The 25,541-nt window shown below is 33.7% G+C and overlaps 1 protein-coding gene across 1 annotated transcript in view; it reads left to right on the forward strand.

Moving 5' to 3' along the window:
* The window catches only part of LOC142353254 (phosphatidate phosphatase LPIN1-like), a 61,768-nt gene extending 39,143 nt beyond the window's left edge, over positions 1-22,625 (forward strand). Inside the window, exons 11-14 of the mRNA XM_075405487.1 lie at positions 2,377-2,575; positions 2,995-3,110; positions 18,206-18,386; positions 21,855-22,625. Of these exons, the coding sequence (XP_075261602.1) occupies positions 2,377-2,575; positions 2,995-3,110; positions 18,206-18,386; positions 21,855-22,099 (741 nt within the window). The 3' untranslated portion in view covers positions 22,100-22,625. The remainder of the gene's footprint in view (positions 1-2,376; positions 2,576-2,994; positions 3,111-18,205; positions 18,387-21,854) is intronic.
* Positions 22,626-25,541: the final 2,916 nt, after the last annotated feature.

The following is a 25,541-nucleotide window of genomic DNA, read 5'->3' on the forward strand; positions in this document are numbered from 1 at the left end:
TCACACCTTTTTCTCTGACTTTGAGCTTTTAAAACGGGATTAACTGTTAAAGCTCAGCAGGCCTCAAGTTTCATTAGAGGTCCTTAGCCGCGTTTAGTAGTCTTTTAAGTGCTTAGAGTGGTGAAACAACTGGGAAGGCCGTAATTCAATGTTAAAAGGTCATTTTTGGGAGTTTTTGAGTCTAAAATAATGAAATTTTTAGCACTTTTTCGTCATTTTTTGGATTTTTTTGTTAGACCAGTCTGAAATTGAGGTTTATTAAAGTTGACAAAGGTCCTTTGCAAGACGTAATTGCTTTTTATGGCCACTTTAAGAGCTATATCTATTGCTACTCCAAACATAAACCAGGTAATTTATACTAATTTTTTCAAGTTTTTTTTTGAAAATTTTTGTCATTTTTGAGTTGTTTCAGACTTTGATGTCCAAAAACCTCCTCTGGGGTTTAATAATAGGTTATTGCATAGTTTCTAGTGGTAATGAAGTGGTTTTAAACATTTTAAATTCGTGAATTTTACTAATTTTTTTTTATCAAACTTGATTTTTTCAAACTTTCTGACATTTATTGTCAATATTCAAGTTTTCCAGCCCCAGGGGGCAAGAAGCCTCATCTAGGGTTTGCTAACTGTTTACTCACATTTTTTTGGCCATGGAATGGTATTATTCAACATTTTAATATCTTTTACCAATTTTATTTTAATTTTTTGAAATTTTTATTCAGTGGCCAGGGAACCTCCTATAGGGTTTGCTAGTATGTTACTACATGGTTGCTATGGGCAATAAAATAGTTTTCAATTTTTTAATATTGCAAATAGAAGGAATTTTTTAAATAAAGCTTGCAATTTAAAATTATCGATTGTTTTCAAATTTTTCGATTTTTTGTCATTCTCTGAGTTTAACTATATTTACTGGCCAACGAATCTTTTTAAATGTTGTAGACGGTTTAAAAAACAGAAATCCAGAGTAAAAAATGTTTTGACCTTTTTTGTAGCCCTATTTTTGGAAATTTTCTTTAAATTTTCTCTTCTCAGTTTCTTGATGCATTTGTCATATTTGTCCAGTTTATCTACTTTTAGTGACAGATTCATCTCTATGAATTGAGTCATATATGGCCTTCAGGTTAAAAGCTTCAAGGGTTTTAGCAATGATCGTTTTCTTTTGTTTAGTTTGTTGGATTCTTTTAGTTTCTCAACTTTTGAGATTGTATTGTTGGCTGGGATTGTTCAATTTATCTGCTGGTCAGGTTCATTAGGTCTGTCTTTCATTCAATTACTTGGATTGTATTTCAGGACTTGTCCTGCTATGTTTTTTACTTCGTTGAATAAAAAAATGTTTCGCTTTACCTCATTTTGCCGCTTTTTCAACATTTTAATTGATATCTTTTTGACTTCTCTAGGCTAGTTTCTCTCTTCTCTCATTCTGCTAAAAGTGATTTTGAACATCAGTTGCTCAGCAAAGCAATTCAAAATGAACAGAGTCAATATAAAAAATTGAATTCAGAAACGGGATAAACCCATAAAGCCCAATTTTAGATGCCCGCTATTTGAACGGCGTTCCTCTAAGTCTTAGTTACCATCTCTAATGCTTATTGGATTTGATAGTAGCCCCTGTAGCCTCTCTCTAAGAAACAGAAGTATGTTCAACTACGAAATGCTATCAAAATAAATCGGACTTAAAAAATGTTTTTGTACAAAAATCTTTTTTTTTCAATTTCTTCTATTCTTTCAATCCCAATCATGCTTATTGGAATCAACTGCAGCTATTTTCCGGCAATCTGCCGGGTATGTTTTTGTATGCAATTTTTTCTCCTGCCAATTTTTTGTCTGAGGCTTTTGACTTTTCGTGCTCCGATCGATTCACCGAGGCTGTTTAACACAAATAAATTGATTATTTCAAGGGCGGGTATCAAAGTTTGACCCCTCTCCCTTTCATCGCGGGAGGTGGTCCACAACCCCCCCCCCCCCCCTCCATCTCCCACTTCTCCACCTCATTCTACGCGTAATACCGCACACTCGCCACCACCTGCGCTCACCACCCCCCATGCTCACTCGCCCCCGCTCAATTATGCTAACGCTAGCCTCCCTCAATTACTCTGAAGTTAGCCTCCCTAAGCCGTAGCCAGTTGCCGACCAAGCCAGTCATTTGAGAGTAGTTCATTGTTTTTCTTCATGTAAGGGCAAGAGGTTAATTTATGCTATTATTTAGTTGTGTATTTTTTATCGATTAGCTCAAGAGCAAGAAATTATAATCCCTCCTCGTTGTGCGGTAGCGTATGAAGCAAAAATATTTGCTGTCTTTTCCGTAAGAATAAGTTTCAGAACTTAATTTTTTAGATGTCATTTGGATGTCTTAACTATTTAAACTGTTCATTTTGTTCAGGCTAACATCTTTGTGTTCAACCACAACGAGAAGATAATAATCTCGGATGTGGATGGTACAGTGACTAAGAGTGACGTCATGGGTCAGATCCTACCTCCCCTTGGAGTGACAGACTGGAGTCAGCAGCACATTGTAGATCTTTACCAGAAGATCGCAGACAATGGATACAAGTTCTTGTACCTGTCTGCCAGAGCTATTAGTACGTCCAACGTATATGTGTTCTATGGTTTCATCTTACTAATTCACTTTTCGTGAAGTTTTCTGAGCTCATGTTAGATTATGTAATTCGTCATTTTAAGGTATGTTGTGTTGAAAAGCTTGATAGCTATTATTATTATACGTGGTCCCGTATTCGTTATCTTGGTTGGGGGAGGGGTGTGTGGTTTTATATAAGAATTGCTTTGTTAGATCTAGAACAGTAAATTCACGTGGTTAATTAATATCAATAAAAAATAGTAAAAAACGAGTTTAACTATGAACGGCTGCAAGGGCCATGAACGTCAAAAAAGCTTTAGTCAATCGCACATCTGTGCGTCAGCTATAAATACAACAGCTGTCAGAGCTACTAGGAATGCAGCCCAAATGCTACCATGACTGACTTGTTTGTTCACTGCTTAGGCATGGCTAGCATGACGAAGACGTATCTTCGGAAAGTGAGGCAGAATGAGAAACTGTTGCCAGATGGACCTCTGCTACTTTCTCCAGCCTCACTTGTGTCCGCTTTCCACCAGGAGGTTAATTATAACATTGCCACTCAATTAATGTATAAATTTCGTTTCTTTTGCGAAATTATATATTGTTTTTAATAGCCGCACAGCGATAGCTGGGGCTATTATTGGCCTTCTCTTGGTTTTTTACAATTCAAAGAATTTGAATTGTATTGGGGCGCTGTCTTTTTTTTTAAGATCTGTTCACACATTTTCATGATTTTTGAAGTCAAATTGGAGTAGTGATTTTGGTCACGCCGAAACAGAAAATGGAGCGAAAAAGCGAGTGGTTTTGCGGCGTGAATTTTCTTCGCTTTAATTTTAAATTAGAGTGAGAAAACGGCGTTTGAACGAAAATTCGGTTTCTCGGTAGTGGTTTTTTGTTCACATGCGGCAATTTCACTCTGATTTTTACTGTTTTTTCGATTTTTTGGATCGGATTTTTTTCTAAATGGTTTTCCGAATCCATTCACAGCTCATTGTAAGCCTGGTTTTTTGTTTGAATTAAATTTTCATTTCTCGCTAGTGGTTTTTTTGTTCACATGAGGCATTTTGACATTGATTTTCTGTTTATTTCTTATTTTTTTCTTCTGATTTTTTTAAAATGGTTTTCTCAATTCACTCATAGTCCATTCTAGTTCTAGTTTTTCTGTTTAGTCAATGAAAATTCTTTGAATTGTACGTCAGGACTTGTCCTGCTATGTTTTTTTTATTTCGTCGTCATGATTTTTGTTACGACCATATGACGTCACAGCCACTTTTTGTTCATTCGCTCATGCAATTTCAACTGAATTGCATGTGTGACGTCATTTTTCGCTCTTAGTGGAGCGAGTTCTTTTGTTCATGCGCGTGATTAAATTTTTGGTCACACTTGACTTACCTCACTCTCAAAAATGACTTCCTCACTTTGAAATTGACTTTTATTTACTTTAATTCAAAGAGATGAGGTCAAATGGGTGTGTGTCACTCTAAATGAAGGTTATTTGAGATCAGCTAATGGAGGCAGCAATAACTTTACAGATTTTTAATCAAAATATAACAGATCAGCCTTCAATGAAAAGACGAATTTTTTTGGTCTGTCTTTTTTACCGTTTTTTTAGACTGCCGATCTACGAATCTATTGCGGCTATTTTCTGGCAATCTGCCAGCTATGTTCTACATTTTCATTGCTTTTATTAATAGCCGTTCTCATATTCTCAGGAGGCTATTATGCGCTCTTACTTTAACGACTCGAAGAGGAGTAATGATGAATCTGTTTTTTAAGACTCGACGAGTCTTCATGGTTTTTTGTTTTTCTTTTGTGTGAGCGAGCAAAAAAACCGGAAGTTCAGGGAGTAAAGTTTGAATAAGTTGCTCAGTGAAAAAATTCGAAGAGCGCAGAAAAGAGAGTGGTTCTGTTGTTCATGCCTTGTTTTGAAACAGAGCGAAAAATGTAGGCGTGAAAAAATTTCCGCTATGCGAGCAATTTTTTGTTCATTTGCGGCTTTTTTAAGCTGTTTTTATAGCTGTAAACTGAGCGGAGCTATATTACGGTGATCTTGGTTTTTTGTTTCGTGTTCTGACGCTCTTTTTTCGTTTCACATTTGTTCATACAGCAAAGCTGAAAAGGTCAAACTTTCTGAATTACTTCCTCCTCTCACTAACCGCGTTTGCGCGCGTGACGTCATTTCTCATTCTCTCTAGCATTTGCGTGATTAGATTTTGATGATACGTGACATACCTTACTCAATAAAATGACTTTTGCTCTTTAAAATGTGAGTTTAATATGAATGAGTTTATGGTCAAAGGACCTCATACGTGCAGGAAAGGTCCCTAATGAAAACGCTTCTGCCTTATGAATTTTAATAAGATATAATAATTTGATGCCGAATGTTTTTTACATAGCTTTTTGAGGCGTCGCTTTTTTCAGCACAAAAGTCTCTATGGCAGCTCTTCCGGCGATCTGTTGACTATGTATTTATTTTTTTTTAAACTTCTATGTTGTATAAAATGTCATTTCAGACTAAAATCGTAATTTTCAGGTTGTTTTGATAGCCTTTCAAAGGTTTGTGTCATCATTGCCTTTTTCGGCTTTTACTTGTAAGCGAATGTCAGCTTAATGCTCGTGGGTGGTTTCCATACAAACTAATTACTGGTTCTTTGGTACCAAGCATTTTTACTTTGATTTTTTCAAAAGGTTTGCGTTAGATTATTAAATTTTATTAATTTCTTATTTTTTCGCTTCAATTCAAAATTAGATTACTTTGTGCTTTTTTGGATTATCCGAATTTATGGGTTCGAATTTGTGAATTAAGTTGTCTCGATTACTATAAATAACGATTTCTCGTTGTTGTAGTTTTAAATGTTTTCAATTATTTTTTTGTTTTAGTAGTCCTTTCTTTTTTTTAAATGCTCACTGCCATCAGCAACTAATTATTCTACCGGCTGTTTTCTGGCAAATATATTTTAGAGTTGTTTCCGGATTTTCTCCGGCTGTTTTTTAATCGGTGACTTCTATTTTTAGAGGATGCGCTTTAGATCAATCTGCTGAACAAAAGTTAAGCAGAGAGAGAATTTAGAATGTTTTTTTTTTAATTTCTTAACGACTTCTTATTCTCACTAACGGCGTTTGCGCGCTTGACGCCATTTCTCACTGGCCTTTCTATCTGGCATTTGCGTGATTAGATTTTGATCGTAGGTGCCTTACCTCACTCAATAAAATGACTTTTGCTCTTTAAAACGTAAGTTTAATATGAATGAGGGTAAGGTCAAAGGAAATCATACGTGCAGTGAAGGTCCCTAATGAGAAGGCTTCTGCCGAATGAGTTTTAAATAAATTTAATAGTTTGTCGCTGAATGTTTTTTACATAGCTTTTTGAGGCGTCGTTTTTTTAATTTAGATCTGTATGTTTCTATCTCTATTATACGGCACTCAGGTCTCTTTAGCAGCTATTCCGGCCATCTGTCGGCTAGGTTTTTAGCTTTTGGAAATTCTGGGTTGTCTAAAATGTCATTTCAGACTAGTAGTACTTGTACAAAATATAATACTAATTGATTTTTCGTTTTTTTTTCGGTTTTAAATATATTTTCAATTTTTTTGTTATAGTAGTCCTTTCTTTTTTCGATGCTCACTGCCATCAGAAACTAGTTATTTTACCGGCTGCTTTTTGACAAAGATATTTTGGAGTCGTTTCCGGATTTTTTTCCGGCTGCTTTGATCGGTGACTTCTATTTTAGAGTATGCGCTTTAGATCAATCTGCTGAACAAAAGTCAAGCTGAGAGAGAGTTGAGTGTTTTTTGTTCAAGCATCATTCTGAGAGAGAGAAAACTAGGAAAGTGAAAATTTTGCGCTTAACTGTGCAAAATTTTTTTATATCACATGCGGCTTTTTCAAAGCAGTTTTTTTAGTTTTACTAACTTTATTGAATTATGGTGCTTGTCCCAATCAAGTAAATGGGTATGAGTGCGTTTCGAGGCATTTTGATTATCTCATTAAAAATATATGACTTTCAGGTGCAATTTTGAGCTATTTTGCCATTTGCTCTATTTGATTCTTTTTATAGTATTTTTGCGTAATCTTAATCCATTTCTTACAAGATCTGGGAGTTTTTATTGGTTGAATGTAGTTCTTGTGATTAAGCTGTTCTTTGGGTTTATCAGACTTTTTTGCTGCTTAGCGTTTCTGACTGGAGTTGCGTATTGCACTGTTCGAGAAAATTTTATTAAAAGGTTCACGAAATGATCGAGAGGTTGCCTTTTAACCTTTTTAGAATAAAATGTTTAACAATTTTAAAGTTTTTGGCTGAATTTTGATCATACGTGACTTACCTCACTCAATAAAATGACTTTTGCTCTTTAAAATGTAAGTTTATTATGAATGAGTTTAAGGTCAAAGGAACTCATACGTGCAGTGAAGGTCCCTAATAAGAAGGCCTCTGCCGAATGAGTTGTAAAAAATATAATAATTTGTCGCTGAATGTTTTTTACGTAGCTTTTTGAGGCGTCGTTTTTTTTTTCAATTTAGATCTGTATGTTTCTATCTCTATTATACGGCACTCAGGTCTCTTTAGCAGCTATTCCGGCCATCTGTCGGCTAGGTTTTTAGCTTTTGGAAATTCTGGGTTGTCTAAAATGTCATTTCAGACTGGTAGTACTTGTACAAAATATAATACTAATTGATTTTTCGTTTTTCTTCGGTTTTAAATATATTTTCAATTTTTTTGTTATAGTAGTCCTTTCTTTTTTCGATGCTCACTGCCATCAGAAACTAGTTATTTTACCGGCTGCTTTTTGACAAAGATATTTTAGAGTCGTTTCCGGATTTTTTTCCGGCTGCTTTGATCGGTGACTTCTATTTTAGAGTATGCGCTTTAGATCAATCTGCTGAACAAAAGTCAAGCTGAGAGAGAGTTGAGTGTTTTTTGTTCAAGCATCATTCTGAGAGAGAGAAAACTAGGAAAGTGAAAATTTTGCGCTTAACTGTGCAAAAATTTTTTATATCACATGCGGCTTTTTCAAAGCAGTTTTTTTAGTTTTACTAACTTTATTGAATTATGGTGCTTGTCCCAATCAAGTAAATGGGTATGAGTGCGTTTCGAGGCATTTTGATTATCTCATTAAAAATATATGACTTTCAGGTGCAATTTTGAGCTATTTTGCCATTTGCTCTATTTGATTCTTTTTATAGTATTTTTGCGTAATCTTAATCCATTTCTTACAAGATCTGGGAGTTTTTATTGGTTGAATGTAGTTCTTGTGGTTAAGCTGTTCTTTGGGTTTATCAGACTTTTTTGCTGCTTAGCGTTTCTGACTGGAGTTGCGTATTGCACTGTTCGAGAAAATTTTATTAAAAGGTTCACGAAATGATCGAGAGGTTGCCTTTTAACCTTTTTAGAATAAAATGTTTAACAATTTTAAAGTTTTTGGCTGAATTTTGATCATACGTGACTTACCTCACTCAATAAAATGACTTTTGCTCTTTAAAATGTAAGTTTAATATGAATGAGTTTAAGGTCAAAGGAACTCATACGTGCAGTGAAGGTCCCTAATAAGAAGGCCTCTGCCGAATGAGTTGTAAAAAATATAATAATTTGTCGCTGAATGTTTTTTACGTAGCTTTTTGAGGCGTCGTTTTTTTTTCAATTTAGATCTGTATGTTTCTATCTCTATTATACGGCACTCAGGTCTCTTTCGCAGCTATTCCGGTCATCTGTCGGCTAGGTTTTTAGCTTTTGGAAATTCTGGGTTGTCTAAAATGTCATTTCAGACTAAACTTTTATTTTTTAGTGTGTTTTGATAGCGTTTCAAAGGTTTGTGGTATTTGCAGGCATTTTAACGGCATTTTGAAGGTTTTTCAGCTGATTCTCCGGTTTTGAGGCAATTTTTGGCCAACAATTGTCTTTTATGGCTTTTACTTGTAACTGAATGTCAGCTTAATGCTCGTGGGTAATTTCCAATAGACTAAATACATGTTCTTTGGTACCAAGCATTTCTTATTTGATTTCTTGATTTTCAAACGAATTGCATGCGATTTAAAATTTTTCTTGATTTCTTAGTTTTCCGTTTTATTTCAAAATTAGATTTTTTGTGTGCTTTTTTCGGAATTTCCGAATTGGTATGAGTTCGAATTTTTGAATTAAGTTGTCTCGATTACTATAAATAATGATTTCCCTTTGTATTAACACTTGTGCAAATTAAAAAACTAATTCAGTTTTTGTTCTTTTTCTGTTCTAATTTTGGTTTAATTTGGTTTTTTTTTTATTTAAGTCTTCTTTTTTCGATGCTCACTGCTATCCCTTTGATTTCCCTTTGTATTAAGTTGTCTCGATTACTATAAATAATGATTTCCATCTGTATCAGTACTGGTACAAATTTTAAAAAAAACTAATTCAGTTTTTGTTCTTTTTCTGTTTTAATTTTGGTTTAATTTGTTTTTTATTTAAGTCTTCTTTTTTCGATGCTCACTGCTATACCTTTGATTTCCCTTTGTATTAAGTTGTCTCGATTACTATAAATAATGATTTCCCTCTGTATCAGTACTGGTACAAATTAAAAAAACTAATTCAGTTTTTGTTCTTTCTCTGTTTTAAATTTGGTTTAATTTTGTTTTTTATAGTCCTTTCTTTTTTCGATGCTCACTGTCATCGGAAGTTAGTTATTCTACCGGTTGCCTTCTGGTGAAGCTATTTTAGAGTCGTTTCCGGAATTCTTCCTGGTGTTTTGATCGGTGACTTCTATTTTTAGAGGATGCGCTTTAGATCAATCTGCTGATCAAAAGTCAAGCAGATCAAAAGTCAAGCAAGATTTTTAGTGTTTTTTGATCAACCATTATTCTGAGATAGAGAGAGAGAGAGAGCGAGAAAACTAGGAGTGATAAAAATTGAGCGAAGTTTTTTGATCACGTGTGGCTTTTTTAGTTTCAACTTTATCGAATAGTGGTGCTTTTCTTACTCAAGTAAACGGGTATGAGTGCGTTTCTCATGAAAAATAAAAGACTTTCAGGCTCAATTTTGAGCTACTTTGCCATTTCGCTCTGTTTCATGCTTTTTATAGTATTTTTGCGTAATCTTAATCCATTTCTTACAGGATCTGGGAGTTTTTTGGTTGAATGTAGTTGTTCTTATGGTGTGACTGGTCTTTGGGTTTATCAGACTAATTTTGAGTTGTTTATTAAAAAACCGGTAATTATTAAGTTCTGCCTATTTTCGTGTTTTGTTTTTAGTTTCGCCTTTTTTTCTTCTGAATTCAGCATTTGACAGTAGCTTTTGCTGTTCACTATATCACATTGTCTCAATCAAGTAAATTGGTATGAGTTTCGAGGCATTTATTGCCATTTTGCTCTGTTTGATGCTTTTTATAGTATTTTGCGTAATCTTAATCCCGTTTTTTATAGGATTTGGGAGTTTTTTTTGGTTTAATGTAGTTGTTCTCGTGGTTTAGCTGATCTCTGGATTTATCAGACTAATTTTGAGTTGTTTATTTAAAAAAACCGGTAGTTTTCAAGTTTTTGCCTATTTTCGTATTTTTTAAGTTTTTTTTTGCATTTCTTCTGAATTAAGCATTTGGCAATAAATTTTGTTGTTCACTATTTAACCTAAAACTTTTTTTAGGTATTGCTGCTAAAACGTGACATTTCAAAGTTTTTTACATCGCATATTGTACTCATAAAAATTATGTAAATTTGATTTTGCTTTCCTTTTTTTCGTTGTTGCCTTTTTCTGACTGGAGTTGCGTATTGCAATGTTTGAGAAAATTTTATTAAAAGTTCCCAGAATAGTGATCGAGAGGTTGCCTGCTAACCTTTTTTGGAATTAAATGTTTAAGAATTTTATTCAACTTTTTTTGGCTAAAAGTCAAAATCGAAATTTCATAATGACCACTTCTCACTAACCGCGTTGCCGTGCTTGACGTCATTTCTCACACTCTCTGGCATTTGCGTGATTAGGTTGTGATTATGCGTGACTTACATCACTCAATAGAATGACTTTTTTAAACTTAGATTTGTATCTTTCTCTTTTATATGAAACGCAGTTTTCTTTCGCAGCTATTCCGGCAATCTGCCGGCTATGTATTTTGTTTTTGAAACTTCTATGTTGTATAAAATGTAATTTCAGTTTAAACTTGTAATTTTCAGGTTGTTTTGATAGCATTTCAAAGGCTGTGGTTTTTTTAGGGAGTTTAATGGTGAGTTGAAGATTTTTCAGCTGGTTCTCTGGTTTTAAGGTTATTTATGCCATTTTTGCCCATTATTGTATTTTTTAGCTTTTACTCGTAACTGAGTGTCAGCTTAATGCTCGTGGGTAGTTTCCATAAAAAATAATTACAGGTTCGGTGACTTCTATTTTAGATCAATCTGCTGAACAAAAGTCAAGCTGAGAGAGAATTAGTGTTTTTTGTTCAAGCATCATTCTGAGAGAGAGTGAGAAATCGAGGAGTTAAAAAATTTTGCGCTAATTGAGCGAAATCTTTTTAACACATGCGGCTTTTTCAAAGCAGTTTTTTAGTTTTAACTCTATTGAACTTAACTCTATTGAATTTAACTCTATTGAATTTAACTTTATTGAATGGTGCTTGTCTCAATCAAGTAAATGGGTATGAGTTTTGAGGCATTTATTGCCATTTTGCTCTGTTTGATGCTTTTTATAGTATTTTGCGTAATCTTAATCCCATTTTTTATAGGATTTGGGAGTTTTTTTGGTTTAATGTAGTTGTTCTCGTGGTTTAGCTGATCTCTGGATTTATCAGACTAATTTTGAGTTGTTTATTTAAAAAAACGGTAGTTTTCAAGTTTTTGCCTATTTTCGTATTTTTTTTAAGTTTTTTTTTGCTTTTCTGAATTAAGCATTTGGCAATAAGTTTTGTTGTTCACTGTTTAACCTTAAACTTTTATATAGGCATTGCTACTAAAACGTGACAGTTCATGGTTTTGTACATCGCAATTTGTACTGATAAAAATGAAATAAATTTGTTTTTGTCTTGCCTCTTTTTCGTTGTTGCGTTTTTTGTTGCTGAGCGTTTCTCTGACTGGAGTTGCATATTGCACTGTTTGAGCAAAAAATTTTGTTTAAAGTTCCAATAAAGGTAGTTTTTAACCTTTTTGCAAATATGTTTTACAAATTTATGTAACTTTTTTCTTTTTCCTTTCGGTTTCTGTGTGTAACGTTTTTATCAAAGTCTGATTGGTTTTTGAATGTTTGGATTTTTGAATTGTTGTTTTGATAATAGTGGTTTGGTTAGAGGAATTTGGGATGTAATTCTATCAGATTTTTCTAGATATCCTTTTAGGGCATTCTCATGTTTTCTTTCCTCTTATTTTTTCAAAATGATTCGTGGATTTGATTAGCAGGCTCATTTTTTTCTTTGAGTTGTTTGTTGGGGCTTAAGGGAATGTGTACTTCGAGTCGGTTCCGGAGTTTTCTGCCTATGTTTTTAAATTTTAACTCCGTCGAATAATAGTTTGTTCCGCTTTACTTTTTTGCGCCTTTTCGACATTTTGTGTGAAATCCTTTTGACTTCTCCATGTTAGTTTTATTATTCGCTCATTCTGCTCAAAGCAAAAAAGCAGATAAATAGCAGTTGCTATTCAGGTTTTAAATAACAGTTGCTCAGCAGAGCATTCTGAAATGAACAGAGTTATTATCAATGCACGGAATGAAAAATAAACAGGATGAAGCCCAACCAGCTCTAATGCTTATTGGTACTGATACTAGCACCTGTCTGTTCTCAATAAGTAACATGAGTGTAACTGAAAACAAAACGAAATAAAATTGTTCTCACTTTGAAAAAGTTCTCTTGCATCAATCAGTTTATCTTTTCTGCTCTTTCAATCACAATCTGGGTTATGGGAATCAATGGCGGCTACTTTCCGGCAATCTGCCGGGTATGTTGCATTTAGACATTCAATAAATCATTTACATAAAATTTTGCGTGTGTTTCTCATCTGTTGGTCTCTTCATTTAAATTCGCAATCACAATTGGAGTAATTAATTATCCATTATTGTATAATTATTTTTGTCCGACTAGTATTTTATGCGATTTTCCTACTTTTCGCCTGACCAAAGAATTTCCATTGTACAAAACCACCAGTTTATCCCATTTCTTAAGACAGAAGGCCACGAAATTTTTTGGTCAGGCGAAAAGTAGGAAAATCGCATAAAATACTAGTCGGACAAAAATAATTGTACAATAATGGACATTATGTCCATTATTGTACAATTACTTTTGTCCGGCTAGTATTATATGCGATTTTCCTACTTTTCGCCTGACCAAAAAATTTCGTGGCCTTCTGTCTTAAGAAATGGGACAAACTGGTGAAGCCCTTGGGCGTTGAGTTGCCAAGCAGTTTTTAAGAGCCTTGCCATTTTATAAGTATGTTGTTCACCGAAACTGCTGAGACATAATTTAATGACGTCGAGAACAGTTCGAGAGTTTTTAATTAAAACTTTTAGGCAAGAAAAAATTTCTCCACATGATATGTCAATTAACCTTTTCTGATGATAATTGTGATTATTCGTCAGATTTCATGTACATAAAATTTTGTGTGTCTTTCTCATCTGTGTGTCTCTGCATTTAAATTCGCAATCACAATTGGAGTAATTAATTATCCATTATTGTACAATTTTTTTTGTCCGACTAGTATTTTATGCGATTTTCCTACTTTTCGCCTGACCAAAAAATTTCGTGGCCTACTGTCTTAAGAAATGGGATAAACTGGTGAAGCCCTTGGGTGTTGAGTTGCCAAGCAGTATTTTAAGAGCCTTGCCATTTTATAAGTATGTTATTCACCGAAACTGCTGAGGAGACATAATTTAATGACGTGGAGAGAAGTTTATGTTTGAGAAATTAATGTTTGAGAGTTTTTATAAATTAAAACTTTAAGGCAAGAAAAAATTTTTTTTTATCTGCAAACATGTAAATTAAACTAACCACTTGGTTAATGTTACATGTTAGAAATTTATTAATCAAACATTATTTTTTTCTAATTTATAACAAACTAAGGTTCAGTTTTCGTAAAATAATTTAATAAAAAATATGTTTAAATCCTGCAACCCTTCTGTCTATTGGAACTCTTTCGTGTCGTTTAAGCATTTTTGCTGTAACTTTTTGTTTAAATTTGGTCTTCGACGTTTCTTTTCTAATTGTAATTGGAAGTGTGTTCCATTTTCGAATAACGTTGCGAACAATTGAACCATTACTCCATTTTGACTTACATTTTTGTTCTAAGAAAAGGTTATGGGTTCGTTTGTTTACAATAATAGGCACGTTTTCTAAAAATCTGAAATGTTTCTTAGAGCGATTTCTTGTTTGTTGGAGAATATTGAAAAACCTATTTAAAGACACCCGTGTTATTTGGAGCTCTGCTGGAAGAATTTTAGTCTCCAGAAGTAGATCTCTGGCAGTATCGTATTTGGTTTTCATAAAGCAAACTTTTATTCCCCAGTTTATCTGTTTGTTAATTCTGTCAATAGAGTAAGATGGTAAATTTTGAAAAAAAATTGCGCTAAAATCTAAATGAGACAAAACTAGTGATTTAAAAAGATTTATTCTTATTTTTAGCGGTACCTGATAACGAACCAAATATAATGATCTGATTGCTGAAGCCATTTTACTGATAACCTTATTTAGTTGATTTTGGTATGTCAGTTCCCTATCAATTATTACACCTAAATATCTACATTTTTCAGATGCTTCCAATCGGTGTCCCTTGAAATCGACAGTTTCAATGATCGGCAATTTTTCATTCCTGAACACCATTAATTCCGTTTTTTTCTCATTCAAAGTTAACCTGTTTTGTTTCATATATTGATCTGTCTTGTTTAATGTATCTTCAGCTATTAGCTGCAAATTTGCTTCATTCTTTGCAAGACATAGAATTGCTGTATCATCGGCAAACTGTAATACATCACAATTCGTTGATACAGCTTCACTGAAATCGTTGACATAAAGTATAAAAATTAGAGGCCCTAAAACAGTTCCCTGATGAACACCGTGATTTATGACAACCCAATCTGATTTTGCTATCCCATTTTTTACACACTGTTTTCTATCACAAAGGAAAGAGTTTAATAAGATTCTTGCATTTTCTCCAATTCCATACCTTTTTAATTTGTTCATAAAAACATCTATAGATATTGAGTTGAAAGCCTTTGCTAAGTCTAAAAAGAGTGTGACAACAATTTCGTTTTCGTCAACGCATTGGTTTATCTTTTCAGTTAATGAAATGATAGTATCGAGACAGGACTTTTGCTTTTGAAAGCCGAATTGATTCTTGTTAATCAGACCATTAAGAGTTAGGTGGTGAGTTAGTTGTTCAAGTAGTAATCGCTCAAAAATTTTTGCTAGAGTTGATGTGACTGATATGGGTCGATAGTTTCCTGGTTCTAGTCGGCGGCCTCCCTTCTTATAGACAGGTGTAACATGCGCTGTTTTCAAAATATTAGGAAACGTGTTTTTTTTTATACATTCATTGACGACAAATTGTAAATGAGTTCCAATAGACAGTTTACTATCTTTTAGCGCCCATGCTGGTATATAGCCCGGTCCGGGAGATTTATGCTTAGGTAGATTATCAATAACATTATACAATTCTTTTCTGGTGACTGGTCGGAAGCTAAATTCCGGTCCATCAAATGTTAGGGAAGAACAATTTGGAGCAACGTCTTTGCCTTTGTATAATCCTAATCTCGCAAAACAATTATTAAGAACATTGGCAATCTCTCTGTCATCCTCAACAAAATGACTATCTTCCCTTAATTTGTCAATTTTTTCTATTTGGCTGTTGGAATTGATCCTGTTTTTGATGAATTTCCATTGTTCTCTTGAAGTTGGTAGCTGTTGGAAAAAATTCTTTGTGTAATCATCTGCAGCTTTTTTCAGTTTTCTATTCACTGAATTGCGTAAAGATTTGTAAATGTTATAAATCTCTGATTTTGGGTTTTTCTTCCACGCATTAAAGAGACGGTGTTTTTCATTTATGAGACCACGTAATTCTTTTGTCAACCATTGCTTTTGTTGTTTTTTGGTACTACTTTCTACCAACTTCAAGGGTGCATGACAACTCAGTATATTTTCAAAAATTTCGATAAACTTTACAAACATTTCGTTCGGCTCATTCATCTGGTACATAGGCGACCAATCTTGCAGCGCAATTTGAAATTTGATCTTGAATATTTCTTGGTATTACGTATCAAAAACTGCCTTTTCTTATCACTGTGATCTATTTTTAATGATGACTGATATACTATTGTGAAGTGATCAACTCCAAGAGTCGACTCTAGAACACTGGCTTCAGAAATTTGGTTCTTCGAGATAAAGCAGTGATCAATTAACGAATATTTTTCACCATTTGTCCATGTTGCCTCCGTTTCATTAACGTAACATAGCCCATTGTTTGCTGTGAAAATATCAAGTGACTGTCTACCTTTTATGCCTAACAAGTTTATATTGTAGTCTCCTAATAAAATTAGATTATCTGTATACGAATACACATTTGAGATTTCTACAGTCATTTCATCCAGAAAAAAAATTAGAAAGATTTACATTGGAGCAGTATGCTACATTAATGAGTACTTTTTGTGTTAAAGGCTAACCAATTTCAATCCACATTGACTCAAAAAACTTCTATTGATTGTGTTCAAATCATTTCTCATTTTTACTTCAAACTGTTTGGGAACCCAAATACCTACCCCTCCACCTCTCTGTACATTAGTTAATGATGATCTTGGTTGGTGAATGAAGTGATGACTATTGCACAGATAAAACTCGGTAATGTCAGTTTTTTCGTTTATCCATGTTTCGGTAACAACTAGGAATGAGGTTTCATTAAGATTTTTCAAAAAACGAGACAATTGCTCATGTTTATTATTGAGGCTTCTACAATTCATATACCAAAACTTGGGGAACTCCGATTTTCTCGCACACTCACCATTGTTTTTTTCAATTGTTGTTATTCTATCCAAATTTGATGGACCTGGGTTTCTTTCAATGTCACCACATTTTTGTAGAATAACTACGATGATTATAAGTAGATATTTTATGTTAAATATTCCGAACCATAGTAAAAAATTTTTAATCTGATCGATATGACGGTAGTTAGGTTTTTTAAGTTTACATAAATTTGAGTGACTTTTGAGAAACTCAATCGTTTCTAGAAAAAAAGCAAACTTAATCAAAATTAAAACCAAGATAAAAATCCACCTACACCTCAAATAAAACATTTTTAATGATTTCTAAAAAGTCACCCAAATGTATCAGAATTCAATACGATTGTTGAAATTATTCCATCCATCTCTCATGGGTACAAAAAGATCTTTGGGCTTTGGTGGAATATGTCTCAAAGAGACATCGTTTGTCGAACAATTGTAACCAATCCTTTTCACGTGGTTTCTCAGAGTCGCTGCTATTTTATTGATTCCATGTAAATTAGGGTGAACACCATCATGCCTTATATGTGTGTTTTCCAAGTCGTAATTCAGGACATTTACTTTACACGACTGAAATTCACCATTAAGTTGATCGGCTATACTATCGACTTCCTTGTTGTATTCATTAAATTCTTTGTTATTTACATCTCTTCCATACAGACCATTCTTTACATTCGGTATTTTGCAAATTGCAACTTTGTGTGGTTTGAACTTTGTTATACATTTGCCAACCAGGTCACCAATTTGCTCTGCTGCTTTTTTTCCGTCAGTACACTGATCAATAGTGTTATGCCCAAGGTGAAATATAAGGCTTTCCGACTTTGTTCCTGTTGAATACGAATCAATGGTACTGTTGACGTCATTAATGGTTGCAGATGGGTAGGAGTGTATAGCTGTTTCGTTACTGATATCGCTTTGTTTTGCAAATTTGAACGTGCTGTCCGAAATAACTAAATTTTTGGCAAACCTAGGTACAAATTTGGGGAAAAACTTTTTGCTAGCACTCTCAGACGCTTTACGTTCGTTGTCAACGATACCATCAATAATTTTTGTCAGCATTTTGTTATTTTGAGCTCTCAAGTAAATGATTTCCGACGTTGACTGATCGTATAATCTTTTTTCGTTGTCTAAAGCTGCTCGAAATTCTTTGTTTTCTTGTTCAATTATTGCAGCTTTTTCTTTATATAATTCTACATCTTTCCTGAGCTCATCAATTTCACATTGTTGCAAACTACTATTAAGTGATGTTCGTTTGCTTTCTCTTAGTTTCAAAATTTCTTGTATCAACTTGTCTTTATTCCATTTTGCTAGTGCAGTTGTCTCCATTTTGATGTCGGATACTTTGGGTTTTTATGACAAAGTCTTAGTTAAACATAGCAAAAAAAGTATTTTGACCTGAAAAGAAAGAAAAAGAAACTGGTTTGATCTCACCGGCTGATGAAATACAATAAGTCAAGATAGCTCCAGTAACGTAGAATACCCAATAAATTGTCGATAAAATTGTACCCAATCAATTGTCGATAAAATTGTACCCAATCAATTGTCGATAAAATTGTACCCAATCAATTGTCGATAAAATTGTATTTCTCCACATGATATATCAATTAACCTTATCTGATGATAATGAACGATTATCTAGTAATTCCAATACTTTCTGATCGCAAATTGCAAAGCTTACTTTCAGAGTTTTACTGCTCATGTTTGTTAACTTTTATTTTAAGGTAATTTTGAAGAAGCCAGAAGAGTTCAAGATCAGGTGTCTCTCGGATATTAAGCACCTCTTTCCCAACGGTGACCAGGAGAATCCGTTCTACGCTGGATTTGGCAACAAGTCCACAGACAGTGTCTCTTACACCAATGTTGGCATACCCCCATCCAAAATATTCATCATAAATCCGAAAGGTATATTTTGTTCGAATCTTCTATTTGGATTGTATTGGTGTGCTGTCTTTTTTAAGATCTGTTCACTTTTTTCGGTTTTTTCACGCCAGTGAGAAGTCAGATTAGAGTGGTGATTTTAGTCACGCTGAAGTACTAAAGGGAGCGAAAATTAGAGTAGGTTTAAGGCGTGATTTGTTTCAAACTACCTTTAAAGTGGAGTCAGAAATTTGTGTTTGAACAAATTTTCGGTTTTTAAGAGGGAGTTTTTTTCTACATGCGTTAATTTGACTTCTGTTTTCAAAGTTTCTTATCCTCGAGTGCTTTTATAGTATGATAAATATGTGTTCTAATTGCGCCTAGTTGAAATTGCTAGAATTCATCAATGTGCAGCTGAAACTTTTTATGAACTGAACTTTTTGTTGTTAAAAAACATTAAAGAATATTTGATTTTGTCCACTTTCAAAAATTATTTCTGTTATTTTATCACTTAGTAGCATCAATGACATGTCTCATTTTTCATAATAAATTGCAGAACAACCTAATTAATCGCCCGAGTTAACAGCTTATTAGTTGTCATGACTTTGACACTACTTTTTGTTGTCTTATTAACAGCCGACCGAAGCTTCTCAGCCTTCTATTATAGCGCTCTTTTTTTCTTCGTCGAATAAACATTTTTTGCTTTACCTTAGTTTAGCACTATGTTTTCACTGGGAGAAGTTAATGGAGTTTGAGAAAAATCGTTTTACATATGGGTATATTTCAGGATGTGTCGGGGACACCGGATTCTCATTCAGTTCCCTCTTTGAGTATTTTAAGCAGTTTTCGACTAATTTCAACAAAATACAAGTTGAAAACTGGCCCGTTGTCTACAAAAATTCCTTGATTTTTATTTGAAATTTGTGAAAAATTTTTGTGGTAATAAATGACTGACCCCAGTCTTGACGTTTTTTCGGTCTGTTGGCTATATAATAGACTCTTTGAAAACTAATATAAGAGATGGAGAATTTTGCATCCGCTCTAAGATGCTTGAGTAAACAAGGAGACTCGGTAATGTGCGGTCACACATAATCTTCCGAACGTTATCATCCACATTCTTGGCTTTAATATCTACCAAGCCGAGCAAAGATGGCAAAAAGTCAAAATAATATAGAAAACAATTTCTAAAATTAGGACAGGCATATATTTCAGCGAGGTCAATACCAGTTTGGTCATTTTTCGTTAACTAGAAATAACGAAAATCAATATCAATGCAATTTCTCGAGCAAAAAAAAGATTTTGAATTCATTTTCAAACCAACTTCATACATTAAGGTCTATCTAAAAACAAATTTGCTTGATTTTGAAGTTAATCCGTATACAAATTCTCCAATGAGTTCGCAAAAACACAAACAAAAACGCAAATTCGGCAGCGGAGTGTTAGGTTTCCAGAAAAAGTAGCTCAATGAATTCTTGACGTATGATGCGTTGTTCAAATTTAACTCGTGAAGACACCTGATTAGAAAATGATACGGGAGTGGGTCCAAAATCAAAATTCAAAAGAAAAAGTTGTTAATAAACCGACTTTGTTTTTACGGATGCGTGAGCCTTTGATATTGAGCAGAAATTATGAGGCAAAAGAAACGCCAAAAGAATTGGGTACGAAAAATGGAGAAATTCTATTTTCTATGAAGTATAATGTTAAATTTATCGGAACAAGTCATATTATCTTGAAGAAATTCACACTTTTGATCATCATGAAAATTTGCGGAAAACCAACGATACATGTATAACTGAAAGGAGAAAACGTACATTTTACGAGACTCAAAAGGTTTCTGAAAATTGGCGGCTTCCAAGATGAAAACACCTAACTTCATATTAAAACAGGTAACCGCGGTTTAAAAGCACTACCGATTACTTATTGTCAAGTAAACTGTAAACGCGGTTTCCTAATAGCAGATTTTGATGTAATGCAGAAAACGACTCGTAAATACCAACAAATGAAGGCATGGTGCAAAAGTTCACTGAAAGTTACAAAAATTGTGTATTCGAGTATTTCAGCTACAAAATGAAGCCACTAAAGCACTAAAATTGCATTCTGTTATTAATGAGGTTAAGAGACCAGACAAAACGATTAAATAAGTCACAAAAAACATAAGTTATCGAAAAACAACCTTATATAAATTCACTTGGACTTGGTAAGACAGCCCAATGGCACTAGTGACACCAGATAAGACAGCCCAATTGAAAAGAAAAGAAAAAGAACAACAATAAATAAATGTATTACTAAAAAATTTGCTAAAAATTCACAGAAACACTGATTGTCAAAGCCATGAAAACCATTTAATGTTGATGATTATTGGTAAAAGTTAGCTTTGGTCCATATGTTTTTTATTAACGAACTTTAGTGATCAGATCCCCAAAGGATCAAAAATAGGAACTCATTATCAGAATCATAACAACGATTAAGCTGTCTTAAAACAAAGAACATAGAAAAAAGAACATTGTATTGAATCATTCATGTCTTAAAGTTATACAGGTTACCTTGACAGTTGAACATATAATAAACCTGTATAATTTCAAGAAATGAATTAACCTATACAATGTTCTTTATTCTCTGTTCTTTGTTTTATGACAGCTCAATTGTTGTTATGATTCTGATAATGAGTGCCTATTTTTGAACCTTTTGAAATCTCATCACTTAAGTTAATTTATAATAAACACTTCATAAAAATTAATCGGCAAAGCAACAAAACTTAAATAATTACGAGAAAAATTTTAATAAATTTATAAGTATTTCATGAAACATTTAAATTCAAAGGAATTAAAATTGTTTGCTGCCCATTATTTGATTCACGCAAAAGCATCTATGCGCAATTAGATCGCATATATCAGCTTTAAAAGCATTTGCAGAAAATTAAACGAAAAACCAGCAACATCAGGGGTGAAATCTTCCCACGTGATGAAAAAAATTATCTCTAAAAGTGTCAAATATGTTTTAACAAATTTTTTCAACTTTTTTGCAATTTAAAGAATTAGGCTTCATGGAGAATTATGATAGGATTTCAGCAGTTTGAATTACGCTTCAAAGCTACACTTTTTTTACTTCCCTAAGAATTCTAGCGTTGCCGAACTTCTCGTTGACGTTAAAATGTTGAAAAAACTGTAAGTGCATGAAAGTTCTATACAGTTCTTCCGAATCAAAGAAGTGTAATCCAACAGAAACTTTGTAGAGACGGAAACCAAGATGCGTGTTTCTTACCGAACTACGAAAATGCGGCAACCAAGATACGGAACCTTGAGAACCTGAACGATACGACGACGATGATGAAGGAACGAGCTCAAATGACTGTTGATGAGCTACAACAACCGGTCAAAATTCATTGAACAAAAAGAACAGTTGAGCATATAGCCCCCCCCCCCCACTGTTGGGTCAGAACAATTATTTTTTAATTTATAGTCACACCAGTAAACAAACTAATATTCTATTGATTCGATTTGAGTGTTTTTACAGGTGATGTGAAAATAGAAAACGCTTTCTCAATCCAGACGAGCTACTTTGACCTTTGTGGCAAAGTTGACCATCTATTCCCTGCCCTCAATTCCACAAACAAACTGGACAATCTCGACTACACTGCATTCCATTTCTGGAGGGATTTGCCTCCTATCGACTATTCCTCGCTCTCCCTCGAAGCCTCCGTCAATGAACTCACAGTGTCTACGAGCAGTTCTACCACCGAGAAATCTTCAAAGAAGTGAAGGCAGGAATTTATGAGTCGGCTCAAATGATATTTTATGCAGAATGATAGTTGGCGAACGTTGGGTTCGTATTATGATGACAAGTCATATATAAATGTCCTTACATAACAATCATCATTAAATTCGGTAAATTAGCTGATTCCGGTACCAAATTTGTAGAGACAAAGTTTGTGCTTTCATGGAAATTTCGACACAAGAATGTAATTGTGGTAGTTGATGTTAATAAATCAGCGTACTTTTGTTGAGACTATTATTGTTTAATTTAGCGATTAAAGATTCGTTACTGGAAGTAGCTGTAGGTGCTGATTGAAATCTATTCTGTCGTTCAGTAGAAAAGTCCCTTATAATCTCTGATATTGTTTCTGCCTTAATTTTCAGTTGTTTACACTACGCAGTTATTCTTATAAACTATGCAGTACTGTCACCACTTGCTTGCCAAGCAGTTTCTGGTGCAAGGACAGAAGACTGGAATACATTGTACAAGTCATAGACCAAAGACTGGGATACTTGATCGAAAATATAATTTCTCAGTTCAATTATTTGTTGAAAGAACACACGATTGCTGTTGTGCATAACTTGGTCAGTTTCCGAAATATGTTCGGCTTCGATAGATTCATAACCAGTCACAAGAGTAGCAAAAGCGTTAATGCCTTGTATCATTTTCCAAACAGCTTAGTCAGCAATTAGCTATATAATTCTAGATTTACGCTCACAATTTTACTGTTTTCGATCAACTGTCCGGTCACCGAAGGTTTAAATATAATCATGCACCAGTGTATTCCGTTGATTACATACAAAAAGCTAAATATGATGATGTGTATTATAAATTTGAATGAGATCATCTTCGTGTTGAGCAAAGTTCAGCTAACTGTAATTTGTTAATTTGAGCTAAATTTGGTTTAAATTTGAGCTAAGATTTTAACATTGAGCTACAAATGTAAGAAATAGCGAATTAATTAGTTGTCGCGGCTGGATTATCTGTGGTGTGGGCTCGCGTGCCCCCCCCCCCCCCCCCCCCCCGGATAGACTTCCGTTACGCTATTTCGTAAAAAATTTCACAAAAAAAAACGTTTAATCTAATGAAATTAAGATCAACAAATAATTTCACCGGAAATATTTGGCTTTAAATCTTATTTTATGACATCCTGCTCTGCGCCCGTTTGGCTCTATCGACGTCGTCCGATTTGAGAGACCTCTGGTTATATATTTACAGCACCTTGAGTTTTGTCCAAGTTTTTGGACGCATATTTATTTTTTACGTGCTCTCGAACACAGTTTGAAGCAATTATTGGAATTGTGGGTGTCTCTTTATGCTAAATTTTTGCTTGACTGTTTTTACGTTTTTGTCTTGAACATTCTTGACTTCTTGAGTGACTTCGTCACGCTTGACGTCTTCATTTTTAGTAATCTAAGTTCTCTCAGCTCTCATTCTGCAACCAAATTTTTTTAAAAATTTTCCCGCAAATTGAATTGAACAGAAATTAAACTGATGATTTTTTCGTACAAAGTGCCAATGTTATATAAAACTTTGGTCTATTTGTTTACCAAGAACTTTTAGTATGAAATAGGTTAAGCACAAGAAAAGCATAACATGCCTTACAAAACACTTTTTTTTGTGCTATATTGGTCTAATTTTCGTAAAGTACGGACTAAAAATACGTATGACGCACAATATTTGGATCCTATGTAACTCTCTGTGAAATAATTGTTAGTTGTTTGATTTGAGCAGCATTATCTTATTGTGTCTCAAAACTGATCTTTCACAAGGTATGAACGTATCTACAAGTATGCATGAAGCGTTATTTTAAAGTGCGTTTAAAGTGGTGTGAGAAATTAGTAACAATCGGAATGAACTTTTTGTTTTGGGAGGGATTTCTGTCACGAGCAATAATTAATTGCTCTCAATGAAGATTGTAGCAATTATATTAGTGCTATGGTCTTTTCTAATGCGATTTTTCGCCTGACCGATTTCTCGTTTGAACCATATGACTGTTTTCGCCCAAAATTACGATAAACAGGTAACGGCCTGAGGGCATTGAAGGCTCTTACAGCCTTACGCCTTATAACAGTCACTAAGAAGCGATTCACCAAAACTGTTTTGATTAGACAATTTCATGGTGTTAGCGACTATTCTCAATCTTAATTCTTTGACCCCTCTGGGTCACCCCCCCCCCCCACTCATCCCCCTCTTCAGCACGCCCGCAGTGATGAACTCGATTTAACCATGAGAGAATTTTCACATTTGATAAAAATAAAAATGGTTCTCGAGCTTGATGTTTTCTTCCTTGATTTGGCGGAAAATTCATAATATAATTTGGTGAGAGAGAAAGAGAGACAGAAGTAGTATAAAAAGCTGACAGGGGTCTCAACGGGGGGGACACTATGTATTAAGATAGGGAATGCATAAAGTGTCCCCCCTAGGGGGGACATTTTTGGGACATTTTTTGCAACGCAAATTTTTCTGTAAAATTACAACGGGATGGGACACTTCCTTTTCGAACACAATGCGAAAAGTGTCTTTCCTGTTTTTGACCAAAAATGGAAGTTTTTTTTTGCACACACATCTATATATGTGTGTATGTATGTATGTATGTATTTATGTATATATGTATGTATTTATGTATGTATATATGTATGTATGTATGTATGTATTTATATATGTATATATGTATGTATGTATGTATGTATGTATGCATGTATGTATGTATGCATGTATGTATGTATGCATGTATGTATGTATGTATTGTATATATGTATGTATTGCGTATATGTATGTATTGTATATATGTATACCATGTATGCATGTATTGTATGTATGTATTTATGTATGTATATATGTATGTATGTATGTATTTATGTATGTATGTATGTATGTATGTATGTATGTATGTATGTATGTATGTATGTATGTATGTATGTATGTATGTATGTGTGTATGTATGTATGTATGTATGTATGTATTGTATATATGTATGTATTGTATATATGTATGTATTGTAAATTTGTATACCATGTATGCATGTATTGTATGTATGTATATATTTCTGTATGTATATATGTATGTATGCTTGTATGTATTTAAGTATGTATGTATGTATGTATATATACATACATACATACATTTATACATACATACATACACACATACATACATACATACATACATACATACATACATACATACATACATACATACATACATACATACATAAATACATACATACATACATACATATATACATGCTTACATACATACATACATACATACATACATACATACATAAATACATACATAAATAAATACATACATACAAACACATTGATAAAAACTCCAGAGTTGTACAAGGAAACATGTTCTCACGTAAGTATGTACACAATTATGGTCATAATGACTTATGTCCATAAATGTATACATAAATTGGTGAAAACAACAGTAAAACAG

This window comes from Convolutriloba macropyga, chromosome 14 (genome assembly GCF_964194025.1).
Source record: "Convolutriloba macropyga chromosome 14, txConMacr16.3, whole genome shotgun sequence".
NCBI classification, from domain to species: Eukaryota; Metazoa; Xenacoelomorpha; order Acoela; family Convolutidae; genus Convolutriloba; species Convolutriloba macropyga.